At 36.8% G+C, this 22,262-nt stretch overlaps 2 protein-coding genes across 18 annotated transcripts in view; both read right to left on the reverse strand.

Annotated features, from left to right (window-relative positions):
• Positions 1-370: 370 nt before the first annotated feature.
• Positions 371-19,231, reverse strand: atf7b (activating transcription factor 7b). Of its 5 annotated transcripts, none has more exons than XM_087255816.1 (12): positions 19,187-19,231; positions 17,647-17,722; positions 11,896-11,992; positions 9,678-9,808; positions 8,851-9,009; positions 8,620-8,774; positions 8,319-8,412; positions 6,013-6,132; positions 5,731-5,826; positions 5,397-5,585; positions 2,444-2,546; positions 371-2,348 (listed from the first exon to the last, which is right to left on the reverse strand). In XM_087255816.1, the coding sequence occupies exons 2-12, from the start codon at positions 17,692-17,694 to the stop codon at positions 2,161-2,163; spliced, it is 1,380 nt and encodes a 459-aa protein (XP_087111942.1). In that variant the 5' UTR covers positions 17,695-17,722; positions 19,187-19,231; the 3' UTR covers positions 371-2,160.
• Positions 19,232-20,141: 910 nt separating this feature from the next.
• Positions 20,142-22,262, reverse strand: part of larp4ab (La ribonucleoprotein 4Ab) — a 26,699-nt gene continuing 24,578 nt past the window's right edge. For all 13 annotated transcript variants that reach the window (XM_087257724.2, XM_087257722.2, XM_087257720.2 and 10 more), the window contains one exon: positions 20,142-22,262. This exon is cut by the window's right edge and continues 2,321 nt beyond it. The gene's annotated coding sequence lies outside the window, so the exon portion shown is untranslated.

Genomic DNA, 22,262 nt, shown 5'->3' on the forward strand with positions numbered 1-22,262 from the left:
ACATTTTAGATATCATAATTTATATTCATTTCAGAAATCTATTTTCAGATTTCAGAAATAACAAATGAACATGTTGAATGAACATTTAACTGATATCAAGAATTTACATTTTAACTAGTATCAAATTAAATCTTGATATCCAGAATTGACATTTTTAATAGTAACAAATTCACTATTGATATCAAAGAAGGCAGCTTATATCTAAAATTTAGCTTTGCAACTAGTAAAAATATAATTACTGATATCTTCAATGATATTTTAGCTAGTAAAAATACTCTTGCAGATATCTAGAAATATCACTTTTACATGATTCAAAACAAAATGATGCACACCGCACAAAAACCAGCATCTCATTGAACGCACGAGAGTCTAGAGTTCCATCAATGTTTAATTATAACATATCTTAAGGACCGTTTCAGTTAGTCAATATCATACAGTAAGCAATGTTTGTACGCTGACACTCATTTCATATTTACAGCTATAGTTTAAGGGCTTCACTGACACGTTACACAGTTTGGGATCAGTGAGTTATACACACCGTGGAAAGCAGTACGTTCTACATCCAAACATGATAAATCCAGATGCAAGGAAGGTCAATGACAGACACTGATATGGAAGGTCGGGTTATTCAAATAATACCTAAAGCATACACGGCGTCAAATCAAAACAGATGAGTGGGGGGAAAAATGATGCATTCATCAAACAATCCTATTGAGCCCATTAGTCCATATAAAAAAATGGTAAACTGATTTTTAAAAAGGTGCAATTATGAAATTAAAAGTGAAATATGAGGCTTATTTTTAACCTAATATGCATGACTTTGCATCTCATAACTTTTGGCATAATAATGATTCACCAAAGATTGATATTTTTACCGTGAGTAATAGAAATGAGCTTCCAATAATTCTAAATCTCCAAAGTTTTATTGTTAAAAAATGCTAAGGTTTCAATATAAAAGCCAAGCTTTAAGTAAAGCGAATCGTTCTATTTAAAAAGTGATCAAGCGTGAATGCTTTAATGGAATTCAACTTAAGTTATACGTTAGTTATGTGCACCAAATGAAATTCATTCAGCATGGCCTGCTGCGAGTCTGTTAAGCCCACGCCCACCCTCCACAAAAAAAGAAATGGTGAATTTCTAGAACACCTTTTCTAAGACCCGATGTTGCTCAAAAGCATTTCAACCATTTTGCAACAAGACTTCACATTCATAGCCGGGTTAGTCAACTACTGTACATTCACAAAATGCAAGCGCGAGAGTCATTGAATGCGTGAGTTTGTGTGTGTTCCCAGTTATGAGACTTCAGCTTTGGGGTCTAACCTCTAATGCAAAGGATTTATGTATTTTGGTTAAAGATACCTACAGTTTAGCAGAGCATATCATAATCATACTGATCTAAAACATGTCCACGTGGTTACGCTACCCGTTACATCCATATATATATTGCAAAATGCAGACAAACCGATAACGATACTCAAATATAAAAATATATTTTCTCTCCATCCTTAAGCGTTTTGCGAAGTCCATTCTGCGGGTTGAGCTATAATGTGAGAACCGATCTTCACCAAAACAGCCACAGAAGCACGGACCTGAGAGAATTACTTTAGAAACGACAATAAAATTAAGACAGACAGGAAGAGAGAGAGAGAGATAAAGGGGAACTGGGAGAAATGGGGCAAATGTGCGTCACTAGAAGAGAGACTGAGAAGGAAGGTGTTAAACTTATCTGCATAGTGTAGTAATCATCTGTCTAATGTGGCCAGAGTCATGCAACGATATTAGAAAAAACCATTGAATAAAATGCTAAATAATATCGGCAAACGAGACGAATATCAACAGAATGCATTAGTGAGAAGAGTGTACTATACAAGTGTGTGTGTGTTTTGTATAGAGATGACTTCATTTCCACTGCAGTGCTTCCTAGTCTGTGCAGTCTGACAGGGGCGTCCTATGATGATGATGTCGCCGCCGGGGAGAGTTTGTGATTGGCCGCGGGCGAACAGGGTGTGGTCAGAGCGTGGTCACATTGGTTCCCATTTGTCACATGAGAGGCTTTTACAAACACATCTGGACTGATAGTTCTGAGGTGGGAGGGAGGGGGTTCGCTTCTTTGAAAGACTCAAAGTATATATCGTTCGTATTGGCTGTAGGACGTGCTCATCATCTGGATGTGGGCTGTGATTGGGAGGAAGCGTCTCCGGCGGAGTTACTCCACTGGCCTGAACCCATTCCTGCTAAAACAGCTACAGCCTCAGCTGCGCGTACACTCAGACCGTTCACGGACACTGGAGCCGGCACGGTCACGGGCATCACCAATGCAGACACTGAACTCTCATCCACTCCTGCAGCTAAAGGAAGAGAAGTGGTGGGATGTTATGCATGACAGATTTAGGCCACTGACAGATACTATGAGGATAATTAATGATGGTGATGAATGGTTTACCAAGATATGCTTTTTTCTGCATGGCTGTAACAGGACAGTCCTTATGGGCCAACAGCAGCTCCTTCAGACGTGTCACCTCAGTCCTCAACAGCGAAACTTCACCCTGTCAAGCAAACGTTCAACACGCTGTCAAGAAAACCTCATTAATGTACAATAACAGACGATTCTGGGGATGTAAAATCTGCTTAACATGCACAGATAACGAGACAATAGGAAAAGCTTGGCTTAACCAAACGCATGACAAGAAATAAAAGGATAAATTGCAAGTTTGGGGTCAGTAAAGTATTTGTGGTCGTTTTTTTGTGGTCAAAAGCTGGTATTTTGTCGTTTATTTAGAATTTAGTTATGGAAAAACTGAAGTTTTAGCATTGTAATATAATTTTAAATACATAATTTTTAGTGACGTGATGCTTCAGAAATCACTTTTTATATGAATATGCTGCTTACTAATTGTGTGTGTGTTTAAATATATATATACACAGACAAGTAGTGTAACAATGTGTGTGTTTAATGTTAAAAAGTCAATTAGAACAGTCATTTGCTGTGATATTTCACAACTAAAGGCTGGCTCATACTACAGTGGTGTGATTGATCTAAATCCAATCGCAATCACGATTTGAAACGTTGCAGTTAGCCAATCGCAAGAGGCTGCGAAAATATTTTTGTAATATTTAATTTCCCCTGCCCAGAGCAAATGCGTGACTGCCGTCTGTGTGTGATAGTCTTACTAGCCAATTGAGTAAGCACAACTAAGTGATGGGTGTCTTGCTAAAAAGTCAGCTGAAAGTATTGCCAGTGACACTCATTCTAGTAGCAAGCAACAGCAAAGTACAATTTCAGAGTTATTTCAGCCATGTTAGTTTGCTGAGTGTTCTGTATTTTTATAATTATTATTATTGTTTTTTTTTTATGAGTTACACTATCTCCCTAATTTGAGTTCAACTTATTTACTGAAAAGGTAAGGTCATTTTATTTGTGTTTACTGTTTGCTCTAGGCAACGCAGTGGCGCAGTAGGTAGTGCTGTCGCCCCACAGCCAGAAGGTCACTGGTTTGAGCCTCATCTCGGTCAGTTGGCTATCTGTGTGGAGTTTGCATGTTCTCCCTGCATTTGCGTGGCTTTCCTCCGGGTGCTCCGGTTTCCCCCACAGTCCAAAGACATGCGGTACAGGTGGATTGGGTAGCCCAAATTGTCCATAGTGTATGAGTATAAATGATTGTGTATGGATGTTTCCCAGAGATGGGTTGCAGCTGGAAGGGCATCCGCTGCGGAAAACATGTGCTGGAAAAGTTGGTGTTTTACTCTGCTGTGGCGACCCCGGATTAATAAAGGGACTAAGCAAATGAATGAATGAACAAATGAATGTTTGCTCTCTAGAAAAATGAGGTTTTTATTTCTGAATATTTAAAAATTTATTTGAATAAGTTCATATCTTTTCAGTTCCTTTTTTAACTAACACTCACTGCATTTTAGTAGTAAGAAGCTACGATAGAGATTACTGAGCTGAAGCTTGACTACAAAATTAAATCGCAAATCAAATCGAAATTGCAATATCACAACTAAGATGACGTGCCAAACATGGAACAAAACGGAGGAAAAGAGGAATTTTGACATCATCTACCCATGACACTTTCACTATCACGCGTTCTGAAATGATTCCTCACAGCAAACATAAACAATCTGTAGTGGCAAGTTTGCACACAGCGTGCCTCAATAAAACCAGGAACAAATTTAAATTGTCACATGGATTGCATGATCAGATTCGGTGCTCCTATTGGTTCTTGGGTTGATGCTCATTGCAGCTGTTGTCTAACTGCAGGAAAGTGTCTGAAATCTTCTAAAACTACCAGAACTTCATCAGAGAGAAAATTTGATCGCAACAGGCATTAAGCGGCTGTTGGTGAACATGTCAAACAAACGATTAAAGATCACAGATTTTAGCCTGGAAGTTAATTTTTTAGGATTTCCCAAATTTCACTCAGATGACAAAACCGTTGCTGAAATCTCACAGTGCGAGCAGGGCTTAAAATTTCTCACCTGAAAAATTGATTTTATTAAAACTACTCTGGTTAAAATATTAGTTAAACAGTTTAATAAACCATTAAATCAGAGGTGCCCAAAGTTGGCCCATGGTAACCCATTGTTTGGTCCGCCATCTTATCTGAGAACTGAGGGAGAATGCTGGGGAGTTGGTTGGGGCGAATGCCTTTGACAGAGATAGTCATTTCAAATTTAAAGAAACAAAAGGTAACGTTGTTTAATTGAGGAACTACAAAAAGGCAACTAAAATGATATACTCTAAATACAATCAGTCTTTTAAAATGTAAATACTGCCACTTTACAGATAGAGGACAATGCACAATGCACATCAGTAAGCAAATCAAGGCAAAGGCAGGAGCAGCTCAACTAGTGTATTCAGCATTGATCAGCATTGTGTTATAAATAGTATCGTTTACGTTTTTACTGTAATTAATTATAAAACATTAAAAGTGATTGCATCATTATAATGTTTTAAAGCAACATTTTCTAGTTATTTTTAAATATTAGCAACAAATTAGGAAATTACACATGGCAAATTTATGATAATACTGTTTGTTATATTCAACTTCGGCCCACAGCCCTCAATCAAGTTTGGTTTTTGGCTTTTATAAAATATTTGGGCACATGCTAAAACATGCTATGCTTTTTATTACTTTGACCTATTGCCATTTTATGCAAAAAATAAACTGTAAATTACATTTTTGTATTTAAATGTATAAAAAATATGTGTGTAGGTGTGTATGTATTCTTTCGGATTAATTTAATGCATATATTCTAAATATTAATGTTAAAAGAATCTGAATTCAATGCTGAAAGTAAGTATGAAATAAAAGAGAAATAATACTGACCCCAAACTAATGAAAAACATCAGCATTAAAAAGAACAAAATCAGAAAAAATTATCTCATCACTCACAGTAAGTGAGACGTTAGCATTAGCCAGCTCCTCCGCACGCTTCTCCAGAGCACTGACCCACACTTTCCGCTTCTGCCGGCAACGAGAAGCAGCAGCTCTGTTTCGTTCAAGAAAGCGACGCCGGCGTTCATCCGGCTCAATATCAGCCCCGCGGCGTCTGCGTCCACCTTTTGGAGGAGCGGGAGATACCTGCAGGACAAAACCATGGCCTGTCAGATCCACTGAATGTGGGTTAAACAGAAAATAAGCTCAGCTGAAGCATTGCACGTATCCCATTTAAGCCCATTAAATGTAAGGATTATATGTAACACAGGTATGAGGTGTCTGTGAGCACCTGTGGTTGAGCAGGTGATGGTGTCTCAGTGTGATCAGTTTTTTGAATTGGTGCTGGTCCACTAGGACTCGGCTGAGATAGTGCTGCTTTTAGCCTCTAGATGGAGACAGATCCCATACACAAACACAAGCAAACACCACAGCGTGTAAATTAATGCTAAAAAAGCCCCGTGTGTTACATTAGTGTAGTTACTTAAAAGTTACATAATAAGCCCGTTTTCAGCATTTATACCTGAATAAACAGTGCATGTGCTAGTGTGGGTGTATGTGTGCTCATTCTCACCGTCTTGGCATCAGAGTGTGTACTGTATCCAGACGGAGAGGAGGAGCCGCTGCTGCTTCCGCCAATAGGAGGGCCTGGAATCCCTGGGATATTGGGCACTGTGTTTGATGATCTGGCAAGCTATATATATACACACACACATAGCAACACGAGTTTAATGTACTATAGACACAAATACAAAACAGATGTGTTGTTGTTTTGAGGGTCGTGCTGCTGAAAATGTTTTCACAGATACAGGAAGATAGTAAATGCCATTATTTTAAGAACAAAGCATGTCTGTGGGAGGTTTTCACAAGTAGGGATGTAGGGCATATTTTCAGATATAACTAGAGAGAGAGGGGGTAAACAACATTGCATATTTTAAATGATTGAGTCGCTAGGATTGTTCACATTAGATGTATTCTTGGATTTCAAAACAGCTGGACAGAGTGCAACAGACTTCATAAATGCTGGACTATTTTTAACTTGACATGCTGATGGTGTAAAAAGGTTAAACAAAAGCAAAAAAAAAAAAAAAGAAGGCAAAAGCACACATAACAGATATTCCACAAGTGGGTAAGCTAAACAGCTATGGCCTTTTACTGAAAATGATTAAACTACACTTATTATACAGTGTTTGTATACTTTACATATTTCACTCAAAACTCAATTCAGGAAATTTACTGAAGGCAGGAGATGGTCAAATAAAATGCATAGCTAGTAGTAAAGCACACTAACTTGTTTAACTAATGGATGAAGCAGCATTTTTAAAAAATCTTGTCAATAAACTATTCAATGGCCATGTTTCCATCCACCTATTTTTATGGGCATTTTGAATATATGCATAAAAATGGTTGATGGAAATGCCAAGATGCGCATACATTTTGAAAAATGTGCATAAAAGACGTATGTGCATAACGGAGTAGGATAAACTATTTATTCGATAAGAAAAGATGCGCACAATCTACGATGGAAACACTTTTACCAAACAAATTCCAGTATGTGCATTAAAGAAGTCATGTGATTTTGTTATAAGAGATCATGTGATATTAAAAATGTATGGCGTGTGAATGGACAAACCAGCAGGCTGAACACATTGTAAAACATCTGAAATGTTGTATTGGTCATACTAAAATGCCTAAACCACTTCAGTATTAGCGTTTTTATATCATTAATTACTTTCAGAATTATTAAGAGCAGAGGTCTCAAACTGACACCCCTCCTCCTCCCTCCAGCCCCCAACTGACGTCAAAAATATAACAAGATTCGGACAGACAAAACTGTTTTTTGAATCACTAATATTGTTGTTGACTTTTAAGGTACTGTACTATATATTTGGGTTACTTTCGTTTTTTCTCAGTATGCGGTCGAGTGTAACGCACATGCAGATTATTTCTGGGGCTGATTTAAGCGTAAAAATACATGTGCGTAAGTGCTCTTTTTTACTAAAGCTCTATTATTTTAAATATTCAAGGGTCATTTAATTATAATCAGTTTTATACCACTTGTATCTTGTTGTAAAAACACCTCTTCATGACTCACACATTATGCTGGTGGTGTAAATATTATAATTTTGCTAATTTTTGGTTCAAATGGTCTGATTAATAGATTTTCCCAATAAGGATGTTCAAACTGCCCTCCTATGAATTCTCAGTCACTGACATGGTCCCGCCAATTTGAGTTTAAGACCCCTGGTCAAGAGCATCGTGCTCCACATCTAATGCCTTCAAACGACACCACCCAATCATTACATGTCAGCATTGTTATCAGAGACGCAACTAATTTATTAAAAGAAAAAATATTTACGCAGCTTCAACCGCAGAAAATTCTGCTTTTACTTTGGATGTTTAGCGACAGCTGATCAGGAATTGACGACTTTGTTCTCTGACTCTTTGGATGGAAACGCTGCTTTATTTGCGTGTCTTTAATCCGATAATCCAGTTTTGCACATAAAATTAATTTGCATAATTGGAAAGATAGCTAATGACTCAATCATTAAAGCATGCTATTCAATTCATGAATCAGAACTTCTGAACAAATGCCTTGATAGCAATTCAATTACAATTAGACAGCATTAACTTGTTGCCACCTACTGGCATATCGATAAAACCACACAATTTGTAAAAATCAATTTACGTTTAAACAACAGCTCTCTCTGGGTCAAATGCAGGTCAGATTGTCTGCTTTGATCATACTCATCATAGGTTTCATAGACATAGGCTACATTTACATTTTTGTTTATATAGCTATGTTGATCTTTTAACAATTATTAGTGTCATTTTGAATCATGACCCAATAATAAGCACACGTGTGTGAGCTCTTCATACCGATATGACTGACGTCTGCCCCGGACTGGGCAGCAGAGGAACCGTCTGACCATTTGGAAGCTGCATCAGCATAGGAAAAGAACCAGACGGCGAGCTGAAAAGACAGCAATAAATATACTATTTTAGGACATTTTTACACACACACAGGGTGAGGAAGCAGAGGTGTGAACATCACTGAAATGACTCATGCGATTTAAAAAAAGTTTCAGCTCTGAGGAGTGAATATTTGGTTGGATCAACAGCTAAACTGCATACATATACACATATACAAACAATGACTTGAATTTCCCTCTGTTTGTACCTAAGTCTGTTTGATGGAGGGGTTCTGGTAATAACAGAGGTGGGAGAAGGCTGAGTTGGGTTCATGGAGTCAAATCCCTGGTGAAGTGGGAGCGAGCCTGGACGCACTATGGTTGGTGTAGGGGTGGAACTTGCTGCAGTTCGTGGAGGAACATCCTGCAAGAGCGAGTAACATGATAATGCTGCAATGCCAAAACTACTGTAATCCAACTTGTGGCATATTCAAATTTACCTTAGCTTTCCTCAAGGCAATAGCCTCTTTTGCCATGGCAACTGTATCTTTGCTGTTTGTCATGCTGGAGGCGGAGTCAGGGCTGTCTGGAGGGGAGGAGTCAATTTCAAGAGGCCCCTCCCTCTCTTTAACCTCAGTAGGTGTCTGTAGAGCTGGATGCTTGGAAGGCAAAATTCAGGTGTTAATTCAGGTAATTAATTCAGGTAACTAAATAAACAGTTGATAATCTTTAATAGGTCACAAGCTATGTTTCCAGCTACATATGTCTGCCCATTTTGGGATAACAATTTTGATGACAGATAAAATCTTAAAATGCAATAAAAAAAAAATGAGCTCAGTGGATGTAGATATCTTCCTTATAAAATAAGATGACACACAAATCATTTGGAAACTAATTTTTTAAAATGAATTCCATGATGAGCATATCTCAGACTTTGCCATAACAGATCATGTGATTGGTCCACTGGTTAATCCAATTTTATTAAATACTATCTTATTAAACGTCCTCTTACATATTGTTTTAGTTATTCTGAAATACTTGGTACAAAGACTTTCATTTAAATGGTTTGGTAAATTTTCAACATTAAACTGTCTGACATCTTCAAGCGTCTGCCTCTGAAAGGAAGAAATGCAAACTGAAAACTATAAAGGTTTTAATGGCTGTATGAACTTCAATTTCTGTTATTCATAATGTGGGACAGTTTGCCAGATTTTAGGATTTTGTTTTTTTTCACACTGAAAGTCAAAATATTTCTGCAGCATTCCACGTGAATTCACAAATACGGATGGAAACATAGCTAGCTACACGTCCCTCATTAATATCTTACCGTGCCCTTAATTCTCCTCTCCTCCTCCTCATGTGTTTTTCGAAGATCTTGCTCAAAGGAACCAGCCAGCTCACTAAACAAACCCACCTCCTCACAATTTTTAAGAAATCGGGTGGGAGTGGGTGTTTGATCTGCGCACAAACACACACACAACATGACAAACAAGATGCACTAAATGCTAGGTCATTTACAGAAAAAAATACACAGCCAAATACAAGATTAGAATGATCAGCATTCACTTTAAATCTAAAGCATGTGACGTACAAAAATTCTCTGTACACACTTTTTATAGATTATTGGCTACTACAAGCATTTCATTCAGGGTTTAATCTGTTTCAAAAGTGTAAACATTGAGTCTGCCTGGCACCATTGAAGGGATCGTTCACCCAAAAAATGAAATCTTCCTCACCATTTACTCACACTTAAGTGGTTCTAAACAATTATGATCATCTTTCTTTCGCTGAACACAAAACAAGACATGAGGAAAAAAACTGCCTTTGACATAGAAATCGATGGCTTTGTTTTCCAACATTCACACTCTGGGCCCCATCATACACCCGACGCAATAAGGAGCTAGACATGTTTGGCGCAATTTGTTGCTATTTTCAGACCAGCGCAACCCTAATTTTCACGTTTTGCACCACTTTGTTTGGTAGCAAATCCATTTGCGCCACTCTGTGGACTCATGGGTGTTCTGGTCTAAAAAGGAGGTGTGCTAAGGGGCATTGTTGGCACTGTGCTCTTTTGAGGAGCTTAAATAGACTGTGCCATTGACCAACTAAAAGCTGATCTACAGTCCAGCACAGAGCGTTTTAGTCATGCGCAAATGCAGGTGCAAATGCTTACACAGTGCTTAATACACACAAGATAAACAGCAATACACAAATATCTTTACATATGTTTAGGATAAACAAATGAAAGGGATAAATGTTCCAAAAAATATTTTTCTACATAAATGTAAAATCCATCATGTCCATGTCAGGGGCCTTTTTTCAGTTGCTTCATGACAATTTGGATTTGTATAATGTTAGTATTATATGCATATTTATATTTCTTTCTAAAAAAAAAAACAAGTTTAGATTTGTCCACCTGTCAGGTATTTGAGACGTACGCGAGACATAAGAATAGGGCGTGTTTGGATATAACTCTTATTTTTTTCTTTTTTTTTTTTAACCACACTTTATTTTCGAACTGAATTAGACCTGAATTTAGACAGTTTTGAAACAAATCTTTGCGTTTTAAAAAAAATTATATATGTAGGATAGCCGATGTCTTTAGTGAAGTAACACAATTTTCTTATCCACGAATGAAAAGGAGTAAAGAGTACAAGTAAAGAGAAAACAAAATGGCTGAATGGAGGAGATTCATTCTTTATCCTTGCGCTGCAGATGGTCTGTTAAAACTTGTAAAGCTTTCAGTTTTTCCACTTACAAAGTCTGCCGTGTAAATAACAAAAGTGCCACGCAACTATTAAAGGGAATGGGAGATTGGTTCTCCAATCAGACTCTGATTGGTTTAATGCACTATATGCTCAAAACACACCCACAACTCATTAAGAGGATAGGCACAACCCAGTTAGATAATGCGCTGTGGGGTGCACAGCAGAGCATATTTTTCCATCCCTAAAATAGCAAAAGGAGATTCGGACACATCATGCTTTAGACTTTATGCTTTAGACTTTGCGCCTAGATCGCTAAAATAGAGCCCTCTATGTTTCAACAAATGAAAGAAATTCAAACAGGTTTGCAACAAGTGGAGGAAGAGTCAATTAAAATTTGGGGTAAACTATCTATTTAAAACATTATTCAGACCACTGCAATCACTCACTTTTTAATCTTACATGGGAAGAGAAATCCAGATTTACTTTCAAAAAAAGTGAAAAAATAAATTCTAAGACAACAAAATCAAGAAAGATTCAATCAAGACAACAAGCAAGTTTCTTCTTGACAGGTTTAGCTGAACTAAATTGCCACAAAATATGCTTCACATTCGCAATTCTGCTGGGTGACACTAGTACAGCAGAAACTACATCAGCGTAAATGAAAACAGCAGATTATAACTTCCTCACACAATTATGATAAACACCATATTATCATGCCCTGGTGTGAATGTCAAAACGATTATCATCATAGATTTTATCTTAATGCAAATGGGCCATAACCCAGGCACTCTGAATAAAAAAAAACTCACATAAATGAATCTACATAGTGATACAAACCTGCAATGATAACGGTGTCTGTTCTGGCTTGTCCAAACTTCAGTGTCATCTCATGCTTATGTTTATGCACTGCCAGATGGTCCTCATTGGTGAACCTCTGATGTGAGAGAAACATTGACAGAGACGCATGCATTAACCCGCTGCAAAGTTTTCAGTCGATTTGCATCTCATTCCAGGTCCTAATTCAAATCAGATGGAAGCCAGAAAACAGAGAAGCAGCGGATGATATCTGGCCATCTGTTGTTTTGATGACGGCTTATGTTATCCAGTTATGATGTGCTATGGGAGCCTCTTACAGTTGCTTGGTGAAAGCAGGGATTAAAACAGCTGGTGTGACTTCAAAATAAAAGTGCTCTCCCTGTGACTAAGGGCCCTTCGATATTGCAGGCAGAATAGAAACAATCTTAAGCTCCCAAAATTCTTGATATGGACTAGAGGATGAGGACAACACCTCACATTGAAGAACAAAAGCAGCATTAAAATCAGAATGTAAGGAGAGACGCTGCAGGGAAAAACACTTTAAGCTTTTTTGTTTTTTCTCTAAATGTTTCTTCAGGTGAAAACACCCAAAATAAACTGGGAGGTGTTTCTTTTCTAGCTTTTATTTTCATTTGTGTTTGTAGAATTCAAATAGGGCTGCACAATATTGGACAAATCTAACATTGCGACATGTTTTATTTAGCGACATATATTGTGGTATGAATACAATTCCATCAGATGACTTGTGAGATGCAATGTAATGTGTATTTATATAACGCATTTATTGTGTATGGCCATACACCCAAAGCGCTTCACAATCATGAGGGCGGTCTCTCCATACCACCACCAGTGTGCAGCATTCACTTGGATGATGCAACAGCAGCCAAAGGACAACGGCACCAGTGCGCTCACCACACACCAGCTATAGATGGAGTGGAGAGACAGTGATAGAGCCAATTCGATGGCTGTATCCTGTAGGCAGGGCTATTCAATTAGTTTGTCATGGGTGCCGGTTCATGAAAAGCATCCCAAACGAAGGGCCGGAGAGATATGACTTGCTATGTGAGTGAAGACAAAACAGCATATAAGAGCCCATATGCTGTATAATTTTGCTCCTTTGGACACCCACGTTGGCTTTTTCTACATTAGAATGTTAATCTATTGTATTTTGAAACTACATAATACCAGTGCATTGTACAATTGACTTTTTTTTTTTTTAACAAACATTCATATGTTGTATTTCGGAGCACAACAAAAGCAGTGCATTGCTGAAGTAGGCTTCTTCTACATTCAGACACATTCATATGTTATGTTTTGAACTGCACAACAATTATAGATTTTGGTTGTACAATTATATTGTCTGACTCTGAAGAATAATCATGGTTTCACTGTTATCAAATATCTAATGTAAATTTAAGCTTTATATTAGGAGAACAGCTATTTAGATTAATTGTTGTTGCCATCTCCATTCATGCATGCATAATCATTTTATTAATAATTAGTCTAACATATCTTTTGTTTACACTGAACAGAAAGGCACGCACAACTCTCACCGTGAGAGGTTCTCTACTGCGTGCGCCCTAAAAGACGCAAGCGCATCTCTCCGCTGGCGCCCGCATATTGTCATATATTCTTACATTAGAAATAACAAACTTGTAAGCGGAAAAGACGTGATATGGGAACGGCCGCTGCTATAATTAATCCGGTGCGTGCGAATTAACCTCAGTGTACTTCAAACTTCAAACTAGCGCACAGGCAACTTGGCATTTTGCAGCGGTTTCGTTTCGTTCCGTGCAACAGAAATGCAGCTTAGAGAAGACAAATTAAAGCGCAGTTAATAGTGAAATCGGCTAATCGTAGCATCCCTATTAACAATATCAGTGCATTTTACAAATAGTCTTTAATTTCTACAAACATGTTTTCGGCTGCCCGCACCAGTCTCTTATGATGATGATTTACACCTCTGTGCAGCCTTTAACTGCAGCTCTTGCTGTTATTGAACAGACACACGTCACTTCATAACTATAGCTGCCGTTTGTCGACTGAACTAAATTTATTTTTGATGCCTTGGTCACTGTTTGGAGGGCCGTAACAAAGTGCCTCGGGGCACCAATTGAATAGCCCTGCTGTAGGGCTGCACGGTTAATTGAAAGAAGATCACGATCTCGATTCGATCCTAAACACGATCTTAATTCAGCTTTTTCTACGATTCAGCCAATTATATTTTCAAGGTCAAGAGAGAAGCAAGGCAGTCGCACAAGTGTTCACAGCAACATTGACACCTTCAAATGGCATTAAAAGTGTCACATACTGTATTTAAAAGGTATAATTCACCCAAAAATGTCATTTCTGTCTTCATGTAATGGTGTATTCGTGACCGTGAAATCACACATGAGCTGACTGCAAGCTGTTTGTTTACTACCGAGAACGCACGCTTGCACCCATTGCACCTACTTTAATGAACACAACTTGCATAGGCTGTGAATGACAGGTAATGAAGTTGTAAATAACGTTCAGTTTGTTGCACAGAGTGATCGTTTGAGGGCCGTGTGGGAGCTTTAATTTGCATGTATGAGTTTTTTCTCAGTGACAGCAGCCATGAGCCACACTCGGAAGTGAAAGTGAAACCTGTGCGCACATCATTTAAATGACCATATCGCATTTTAGAGTTATGATTACGACAAGCATTTGATATAGTTTTTCTGTCATAGCTAACACAGTGTTGTGCATGAAAATAAATGTTTACTGCATCAGTATAACTACCCTAGCCTATATAATGTTGAATATAATGCAAGAAGGAATCTGATAATGACAAATGTCTTATTTTACCAGTGAAAACAAATGGTCTAATAATGTTGTGAATAACTGGTGATAGGGCTGTGCAATTAATCGAAAATCCGATTTCGATTTTGGCTTTTAACGATTACAAAAAACCATTAATCGAGATAAACGATTATTCCATCATGTACCGTCCCCTTTCCAGTTGTACAGGTGTGAAAACTCTGCCTCTGCAAAGCTCAGTTCCACGTGAAAATGACTAAAAGCATGTGCTGTAATGTAACTTTTGCAGCACGGGATGCTCATCATTCATAATTCATAAAAAGCGCAAAAGAGCATGTGCTGTCGTGTGTGTGCGCGTGCCTTGCTTAGCCTCTGACAGGTAGCATGTGTGTTTGTGCGCGCACCGCGCTTAGCCTCGGACAGCAGAACACACACATCTAACACGATCTTAATGTGAGCGATTTAATGGTCAAATACATGCACACTTGTGTCAGAGCACGGTGTTTAGTGATTATTCATATTAACCCTCATTTGTGTAATAAACAGACAAGTTGAGAATCAAAAGATACGTGAAAGAAAAACCATATCATAGCGGCACTATTCTTAAAGTGACAGCGTGCGGTATTCCTGCTGCTGCCGACTGTTTTTATCATTAATCAATAATAAAATCAAAAATACAGTGAAGTTGCTTAAAGCACAATTTAAACATAACAGATTTAATAACTCATTTCTAAAAACTGATTTCTTTTATCTTTGCTATGATGACAGTACATTATATTTTACTAGATGTTTTTCAAGATACTAGTATTCAGCTTAAAGTGACAATCAAAGGCTTAATTTTGGATAAATAGACAAGTCATTGTATAACAGTAGTTTCTAATAATATAGGGGCTAATAATATCGAGCTATTAAAATGGGTTTCAAAATATTCAAACCTGCTTTTATTCTAGCTGAAATAAAACAAATAAGCCTTTCTCCAGAAGAAAAAAATATTATAGGAAATACTGTAAAAAAAAAACCTCTGTTAAACATCATTTGGGAAATATTAATAAATCAACGAAGGGCGAAAAATTTTGACTAACTGATAATCGTTTTGAATAATCGTGATTACAATTATGACCAAAATAATCGTAATTATGATTTTTCCCATAATTGAGCAGCCCTAACAGGTGACAAGCACACGTCTTGAACATAATCATTCAATTTTATAATTATGAATAGTTATATTCTGATGTTATAATTTTACTGTGAATTAACAAACAGGACATATTGAAAGTCTGTTCAAGTCCACCATAATGACTATACAAAATTTAGCATTTAACAATAATAATATGGCTTATTAAATTAACCTTTATTTTAAATTAACAGGATCGTGAAAATCGTGACCTTGATTTCAAGCTAAAAAAATCGTGATTCACATTTTTGCCAGAATCATGCAGCCCTAGTATCCGGTCACATTTGCAGTGCAAAAACAGTGCAAAATTAAACGCGTGAACTGTGTGTTCGTAAACTTTGTAACGACATTGTGTGTGACTCGTCGAAAGGCTTGAATTAACTCTTGAATTAACAACAAATACATCAGATAATCATTGGTAAATTTCTCACTGTGGTATTCATCACAAACTTGACATGAGATCTGCTTCCTTCATGTCTGTCACTCTGCTGTTTATCTGATGCAGCAGGAGATTGAGGGCACATGGGAGGCACTCTGACAGGCACATGGGAACGGTGGGCGGGGAGAACTAGCATTAAAGGCACAGGCAACAAAAACAGCTACATTGTGTTCAGAGCAGAAAATTCCAATGTTCTGAGATGTATAGTAAATAATCTGAAACTTTACAGACACATTCTGGAGACACAAAAGATTTATCTTAAATCTTAGGTGCTCTTTACTATCTCTATTTGGAAATGATTTATAATGTTAGATCAACTGGGATGATTCTGCAGTGGGAATGCATCTCTATAAAATCTAATGAACTCTATAAAATTTTTATGGGTCCCCGACACATTTTCATTGTGGTCTGTGCTATTGGCGGTTTATTTCTGTATGTGCATGTATTCGATCAAGAAAAAGATACAAGTGTTTTATAATTACCAGAGTCTAACAGTATTTAGTTACAGTAACTGAATGATACAAATAATTCAATAAAATGAATCGTAGTTAAAAATTGTACAATTTCTTAAACCTGAATGTTTTTAAGTTATTTTACAAAAAAAAAGCCATCAAAAACATGTGCAAATGAGAAATTCAAATACAAACTCAACATTGCATATCCTGCGATGTGACTAACGTTGCGACATCGATGCTGAAACAATATATTGTGCAGCCCTAATTTCAATTATGATGCATCTTTTTGGGGCCAAAAGAAGATAAATATCCATCAGACCCGCACTATGCCATAAATCATAGAGGTAAAGTTGGGTTTATATTTACAAATTCGGACTTTCTTCTAAATAATATAATTTTAGAAAAGGATTCTTTGCAAATTCTACATAGTAAAATTATATTAGCAGCCATCAACTATCAAAATACAACATTGTTCACAGTCAAATAAATAGTGCTAATGTTGTTTAGTAAGTCATACTCGCATGCAATTTCAGACGGAATATTCGAAGTACTGTGATAAAGAATAAGGGGAGCATGTCTAAAGTTGTCATTGAACAAATGTGCGAATATAAAACCAACTTTACCTCAATCCACATCAACAGCACTTGCACAAACAGAAACATTACAGTTTTATATCTAAATTCTGAGAACATTTACAAAGGGATATGTTCATAAATAATTAGGCTGATTGTAAACAAAACAATGCCTGATTTTCATATTTAAGTTAACATTTTATTTGAGAAAACTTACAATACAATTTTTAGAGTAAAGTTAATCACTCAAACTGTGGAAGTATACTGATGACTGTTAGGCTACTTAAATCTTTACCCTATTCACCTGCAGTGTCTTGCCTTAACAGTAAGGATAAAATAAACAGCTCTTACCTGTCCACAACCTGGGGCAGTGCAGACAAAAGGTCGATCGTCTCCCATTTTAGATCAACTACTTCCTGTGTCACTTCTAAACACCATTCAGAGAGAACAGTTATGATTTTTCATTACTAGGATCAGTAAAACCCCATTTACGGCTCAGTTTTTACAATCTGAACGTCATTTAAAACAAGAATCCCCTCCCAAACTTTGCATTTGTAATGTTGTGGAGTCTTTTGACAGATGACAGGAATCCCTGCTGCACCGAGGCCTGCTGGGTTCATCTGATTGCATAATGTGCATGACGATTACACGATAAGACGCTTCATTTGACTATTGTCGGAGATCGTCCCTGTTTAAAGAACATTTCCGCTCAATTTAACAGCTTCAAACCAACAGCTACATCATACTAACACCTACCGCTAGCTAGCATGCGTTTCCTTTCTAATTATATCCAGAAAGATCTCTGCAAACAAATCACTCCCCTCTTAACTGTATTAAAGCAACTGGAATCATTTTAACTAAGCGATAAGACGTCGGAGATTTGTCGTAAGTCCTTTCTCGCCGTGGGTTTCGTTTAAATGCTTCTTAGCGATGTCCGATTCGTGGACGAATTGTTCTTGGGAGTCGAATCTTTTCAAAACATTGGTGGAATCGGTTCATACAAACAGTTCAAATGAATCGAACTGATTCAGTGAGCATCTGAAGTGATTGTGAAAATTAAAGGGATAGTTCATCTAAAAAAATGAAAATGTACCCTATTTATTCGCCCTTAAGGTAAAAAAAACCTGAAGATAATTTTTTCTGTTTAGGAGAATAAAGAATATATTGTTAAAGTGTTAGAAACCTATAACCATTGACTTCCATAAAAGGAAAATATTGTTTTTGTTCAACACAAAACAGAAACTCAAATAAGAAACTTGTTAAAAGCGAAATCTGAGTAAATTATGGCAGAAATAGCAGCTTTGTGTGAACTATTGATTTAGAAGCTTTAACAAAAAAAACTATTTCAATAAAATATACCATATTTAAAACATTTGAAAATATTCATATTACAATATTTTTGTTATTAAACATTAAAATGTAATAAATCTGACAAGATTAGAAACTACGAGATGACGTGACAGCGTACACAACAGCTAAATCATTTGAATCGATTCTTTAATACACTGGTTCAAAGGAACCGATTCGCAAAAACAGTTCGGACTTTCCATCACTAAAGCTAACAGGCTAATGCTAAGCACACATGAGCCAACAGGCTGTAACACCCAATTTACATCGAAAGCGAGTGACATTACTGGGCAAAATAAGAACACTTCCATTATACCAAACGGTGCTACAAAGCGAGCGCGCGCAGATGTCGTTGATTGTAATGCAATTGTGTTTGTGTCGCGTCTCGTGCAGTGAACAGAACACACGGCGCTCATGACACCTCCACCATTCTCGCGGCCAGTGAAGCCACATGCCAAACCACTAATTGCACAGCATCAGATAATCCTAACGTGTTGCGTGTCACCTGTTTCTCGGCCAAGGGTTTCAGTGTTTACAAACTTACCCTGCTCCTCCCTCTCTCGTTCCCTCTCTCCGCGTTCCCACCTTTGGAACTCCTTCATCCAGCAAGCTCTCAAAAAATGTAAATCTCGCGATATGTTGAGGTAATACTCAAACCAGATTAAAGTAGTTACGTAACAGATTTGGAGCAGTGATGAGAAATCCGCTGCTCTGTTTTTTTTACACACCAAAACACGCCCAGTGATAGAAAAGGTTTAAATGTTAGAGAAATGCTCTTAATAATAACGTGTAACTGGCAAAATCCAAGCTAATAGATTTTACAGATACAAGAGCAAAGACGATTCTAGTGCACAAACTACACATTCTACAAGATGTAATGCCTAAAATTTAAACTTAATTTTGTTAAATATTCTCTTCGTTAGAACACTTTGTATATAAATGTACATTTAAAAGTTGTAGTTTGAGCCATATTTTACAATATAAGGCAAGTCTACCTACTGTTTAAAGCACATTTCATAAACAATGGTAATTTAAAGTGCTTTACATAAACAGAAATAAAATAAACTAGAAAAAGACTTTAAAATGTAAAACAAATTAAAATGTTTAAACAGATGATGAAACAACGAAAAAGAAAAAGACATAATAATGTGATCTGTGAGATGTAGCAGAGCACTAAAGGCACAGCTAAACAGAAGTGTTTTCAGTCCGGATTTGAATGTGCCTAATTTTGGAGCACAACTGATCATTTCTGAAAGTGGATTCCAGTAGGGAGGAGCGCAGTAGCTGAAAGCCGATTCACCCTGCTTTGAATTTTTTCTACAGGGTGTTTTAATTTCTAAACAAAAGTTATCATCTAAAGCTAAAATGAATTAGACAAAAAATAACCAGTTAATTAACTAACTTTAACCAAAAAGACAAATATTTAAAAAAAAATTCAGTTTATTCATCAACTAGAAGCCCTTAAACATTTCACATAATAATAAATACAAGCACACAGGTTAAAGTCATTTTATCATTTATTTTTTTCTTCCATTTCTCCTTAGCATTTTTCATTGAACATCTAATAATATCATTCAAAACATTTCACTCAGCAGTTGCTATGTCAATTCTGTTCCGAAACAGAACCTAAACCCCTATAGAATTAAAAGAAAAGGCAAAAACTTGTCTTTTTTCTGTTTTTTTGTTTTTGGGCTAAAAGACTTGCTACTCGTAACTGCACCATTTCATGTCTAAAAAGCTTACAGCCTACATAGGATATAAGATTAGCAACAAAATGCAACACATTTCATTTCACCAACCAGTTATGAATCAAATCCATTAATTCAGATAAAAGAATTACAAAAATAAAACCAGGTCCACTGATTTTTAATCATTTGTGTGGCGCAGTTTCTACATAGTTTGCGCCCATGAATAATATAGCCAAATATAGAAAATAAGTCTGAAAAAATCTCAAACTAATAAAGCAAACAAACGTTAGGGCAAGAAAGACACTACTGAGAGTTAAACAAGACAACTTGAAATAAATTAAAACTGATGCATGAAAGTTCCCTCCAATGCCTTCGTTTTTCCTACAACAGCCAAATAAAAAGGGGATTTTGAAAAAAAAAAATATATATATTCATTAGGACACCTTCATAAGGTCACACACACAAACTCAAAACGCGTACATTGTTCAACATCTAAATGAAAACCACTCATTCATTAAACAGTGGCCCTGCCCATGGCAGAACGATGAGAGGAGCTACTGCATTTACACAGCACTTCCTGAGATTGTCTCTCAGCTGATTTGACTTTGGTCTGGATTTGTGCACAGCCCATCCATAAATGTGAATGAGACTAAGACCCTATTTTCACCTGGTATTAAGAGGCTTTGGTTTATCAAAGACATGTAGACATTTGCTCTAACACTAGTAGTTTTAATCAATCACTGTCTGCTTCAGATGACTTTTCTAACGTCTTTGAGTAAGGTTTCTCTGGGGAAAAACATTCATAGGCTTCTTCTGATCTAAAAAATTCAGAAAGAAGCTCTTGCAATTTTCAAAAAAAAAAAAAAAAAAAAAAAAAAAAAAGTCATTCCCCTTCCATTTACACTTGTCCGCTTGTAATTGGATCAACAAAAACACCTTAGAAGGAATAGTTCACCCAAATTAGGAAACAACCCTATAACTTACTTGTATTAATCCTCCAATATTTTCAATTTTTACATTCTAATCTCAAATCTGACTTCCTGTGACTGCCAAATGCGCACAACACTTTCTCGGCAGACCTTGGTCTCCATTTACTTTTGTTCCAAAAACAATTCAATCTACTTCATAAGACATGCATTAATCACCTGATGCTTGTGTTTTAGTTTTACAACCCATTTATACAATTAAAACCTTTGGCAAAAGGCCACTACTCCTTAAACAGCACTGAAGAGCCAGAATATTAATTAAACTACTGTGTTGGTCTGACAGAACAGAAGTCTTATACACAGAGGATGATTCGATGGAGAGTAAACTAGTGTAATTTTCCCATTTATGGGTGAACCATTACTTTTATACCAGATGCAAAACAGGTCAAGAAAAGGACGACAAATTGAGGAGAGAATCATGCAATACAGTGTCATCGATTAAACATTCAATATACATCATTAACTGAAACTTAAGACCCCTAAAAAGTATTACTGAACTCAAAAGGCTACAATTCAAGAAAAGAAACAAATAAAAATCCTGCAGAAAGTCCACAGGACAAAATGAGCAGTCATACATATCAATTCTCTGAGGTCCTGAGTTCCCTCTTTTACCAAAGTAGACATGAGATTAGATGACACAGGTAAATGATGAGTGCTGTAGCAGGTATAATACATGTAATCCTACCTGAAATGTTCAGGCATAAATGTAAGTGTCACATAAAAATTATTAAACAAACAAACAGAAAGAAAACATAGAAAAGACAAACTCAATATCACAAACTGGACATGAACAGCGAAGCAGCACTAACTGAGATCCAACCTGATATTTGTCACCAGCATCTACAGCAGACGGAAAATAGATATTCAGTCAAGAGCCGACAATACAAACAACCTGACCTCTAAAAACATTAACAAGACTTTCACTCCAAATAAGCAAAGGAAGACA

Source organism: Danio rerio, chromosome 6 (assembly GCF_052040795.2).
Source record: "Danio rerio strain M-AB ecotype USA chromosome 6, GRCz13ab, whole genome shotgun sequence".
Lineage (NCBI taxonomy): Eukaryota > Metazoa > Chordata > Actinopteri > Cypriniformes > Danionidae > Danio > Danio rerio.

Excerpts from the sequence above, each read along its gene's own strand:
- atf7b (XM_087255816.1), bottom strand. The coding sequence starts at position 17,694 with ATGGGAGACGATCGACCTTTTGTCTGCACTGCCCCAGGTTGTGGACAG. Across the intron at positions 5,586-5,730 it reads CATCACCTGCTCAACCACAG|GTATCTCCCGCTCCTCCAAA; the intron begins GTGCTCACAGAC and ends TTTGTCCTGCAG. Across the intron at positions 2,349-2,443 it reads GCAGAAAAAAGCATATCTTG|CTGCAGGAGTGGATGAGAGT; the intron begins GTAAACCATTCA and ends CTCTTCCTTTAG.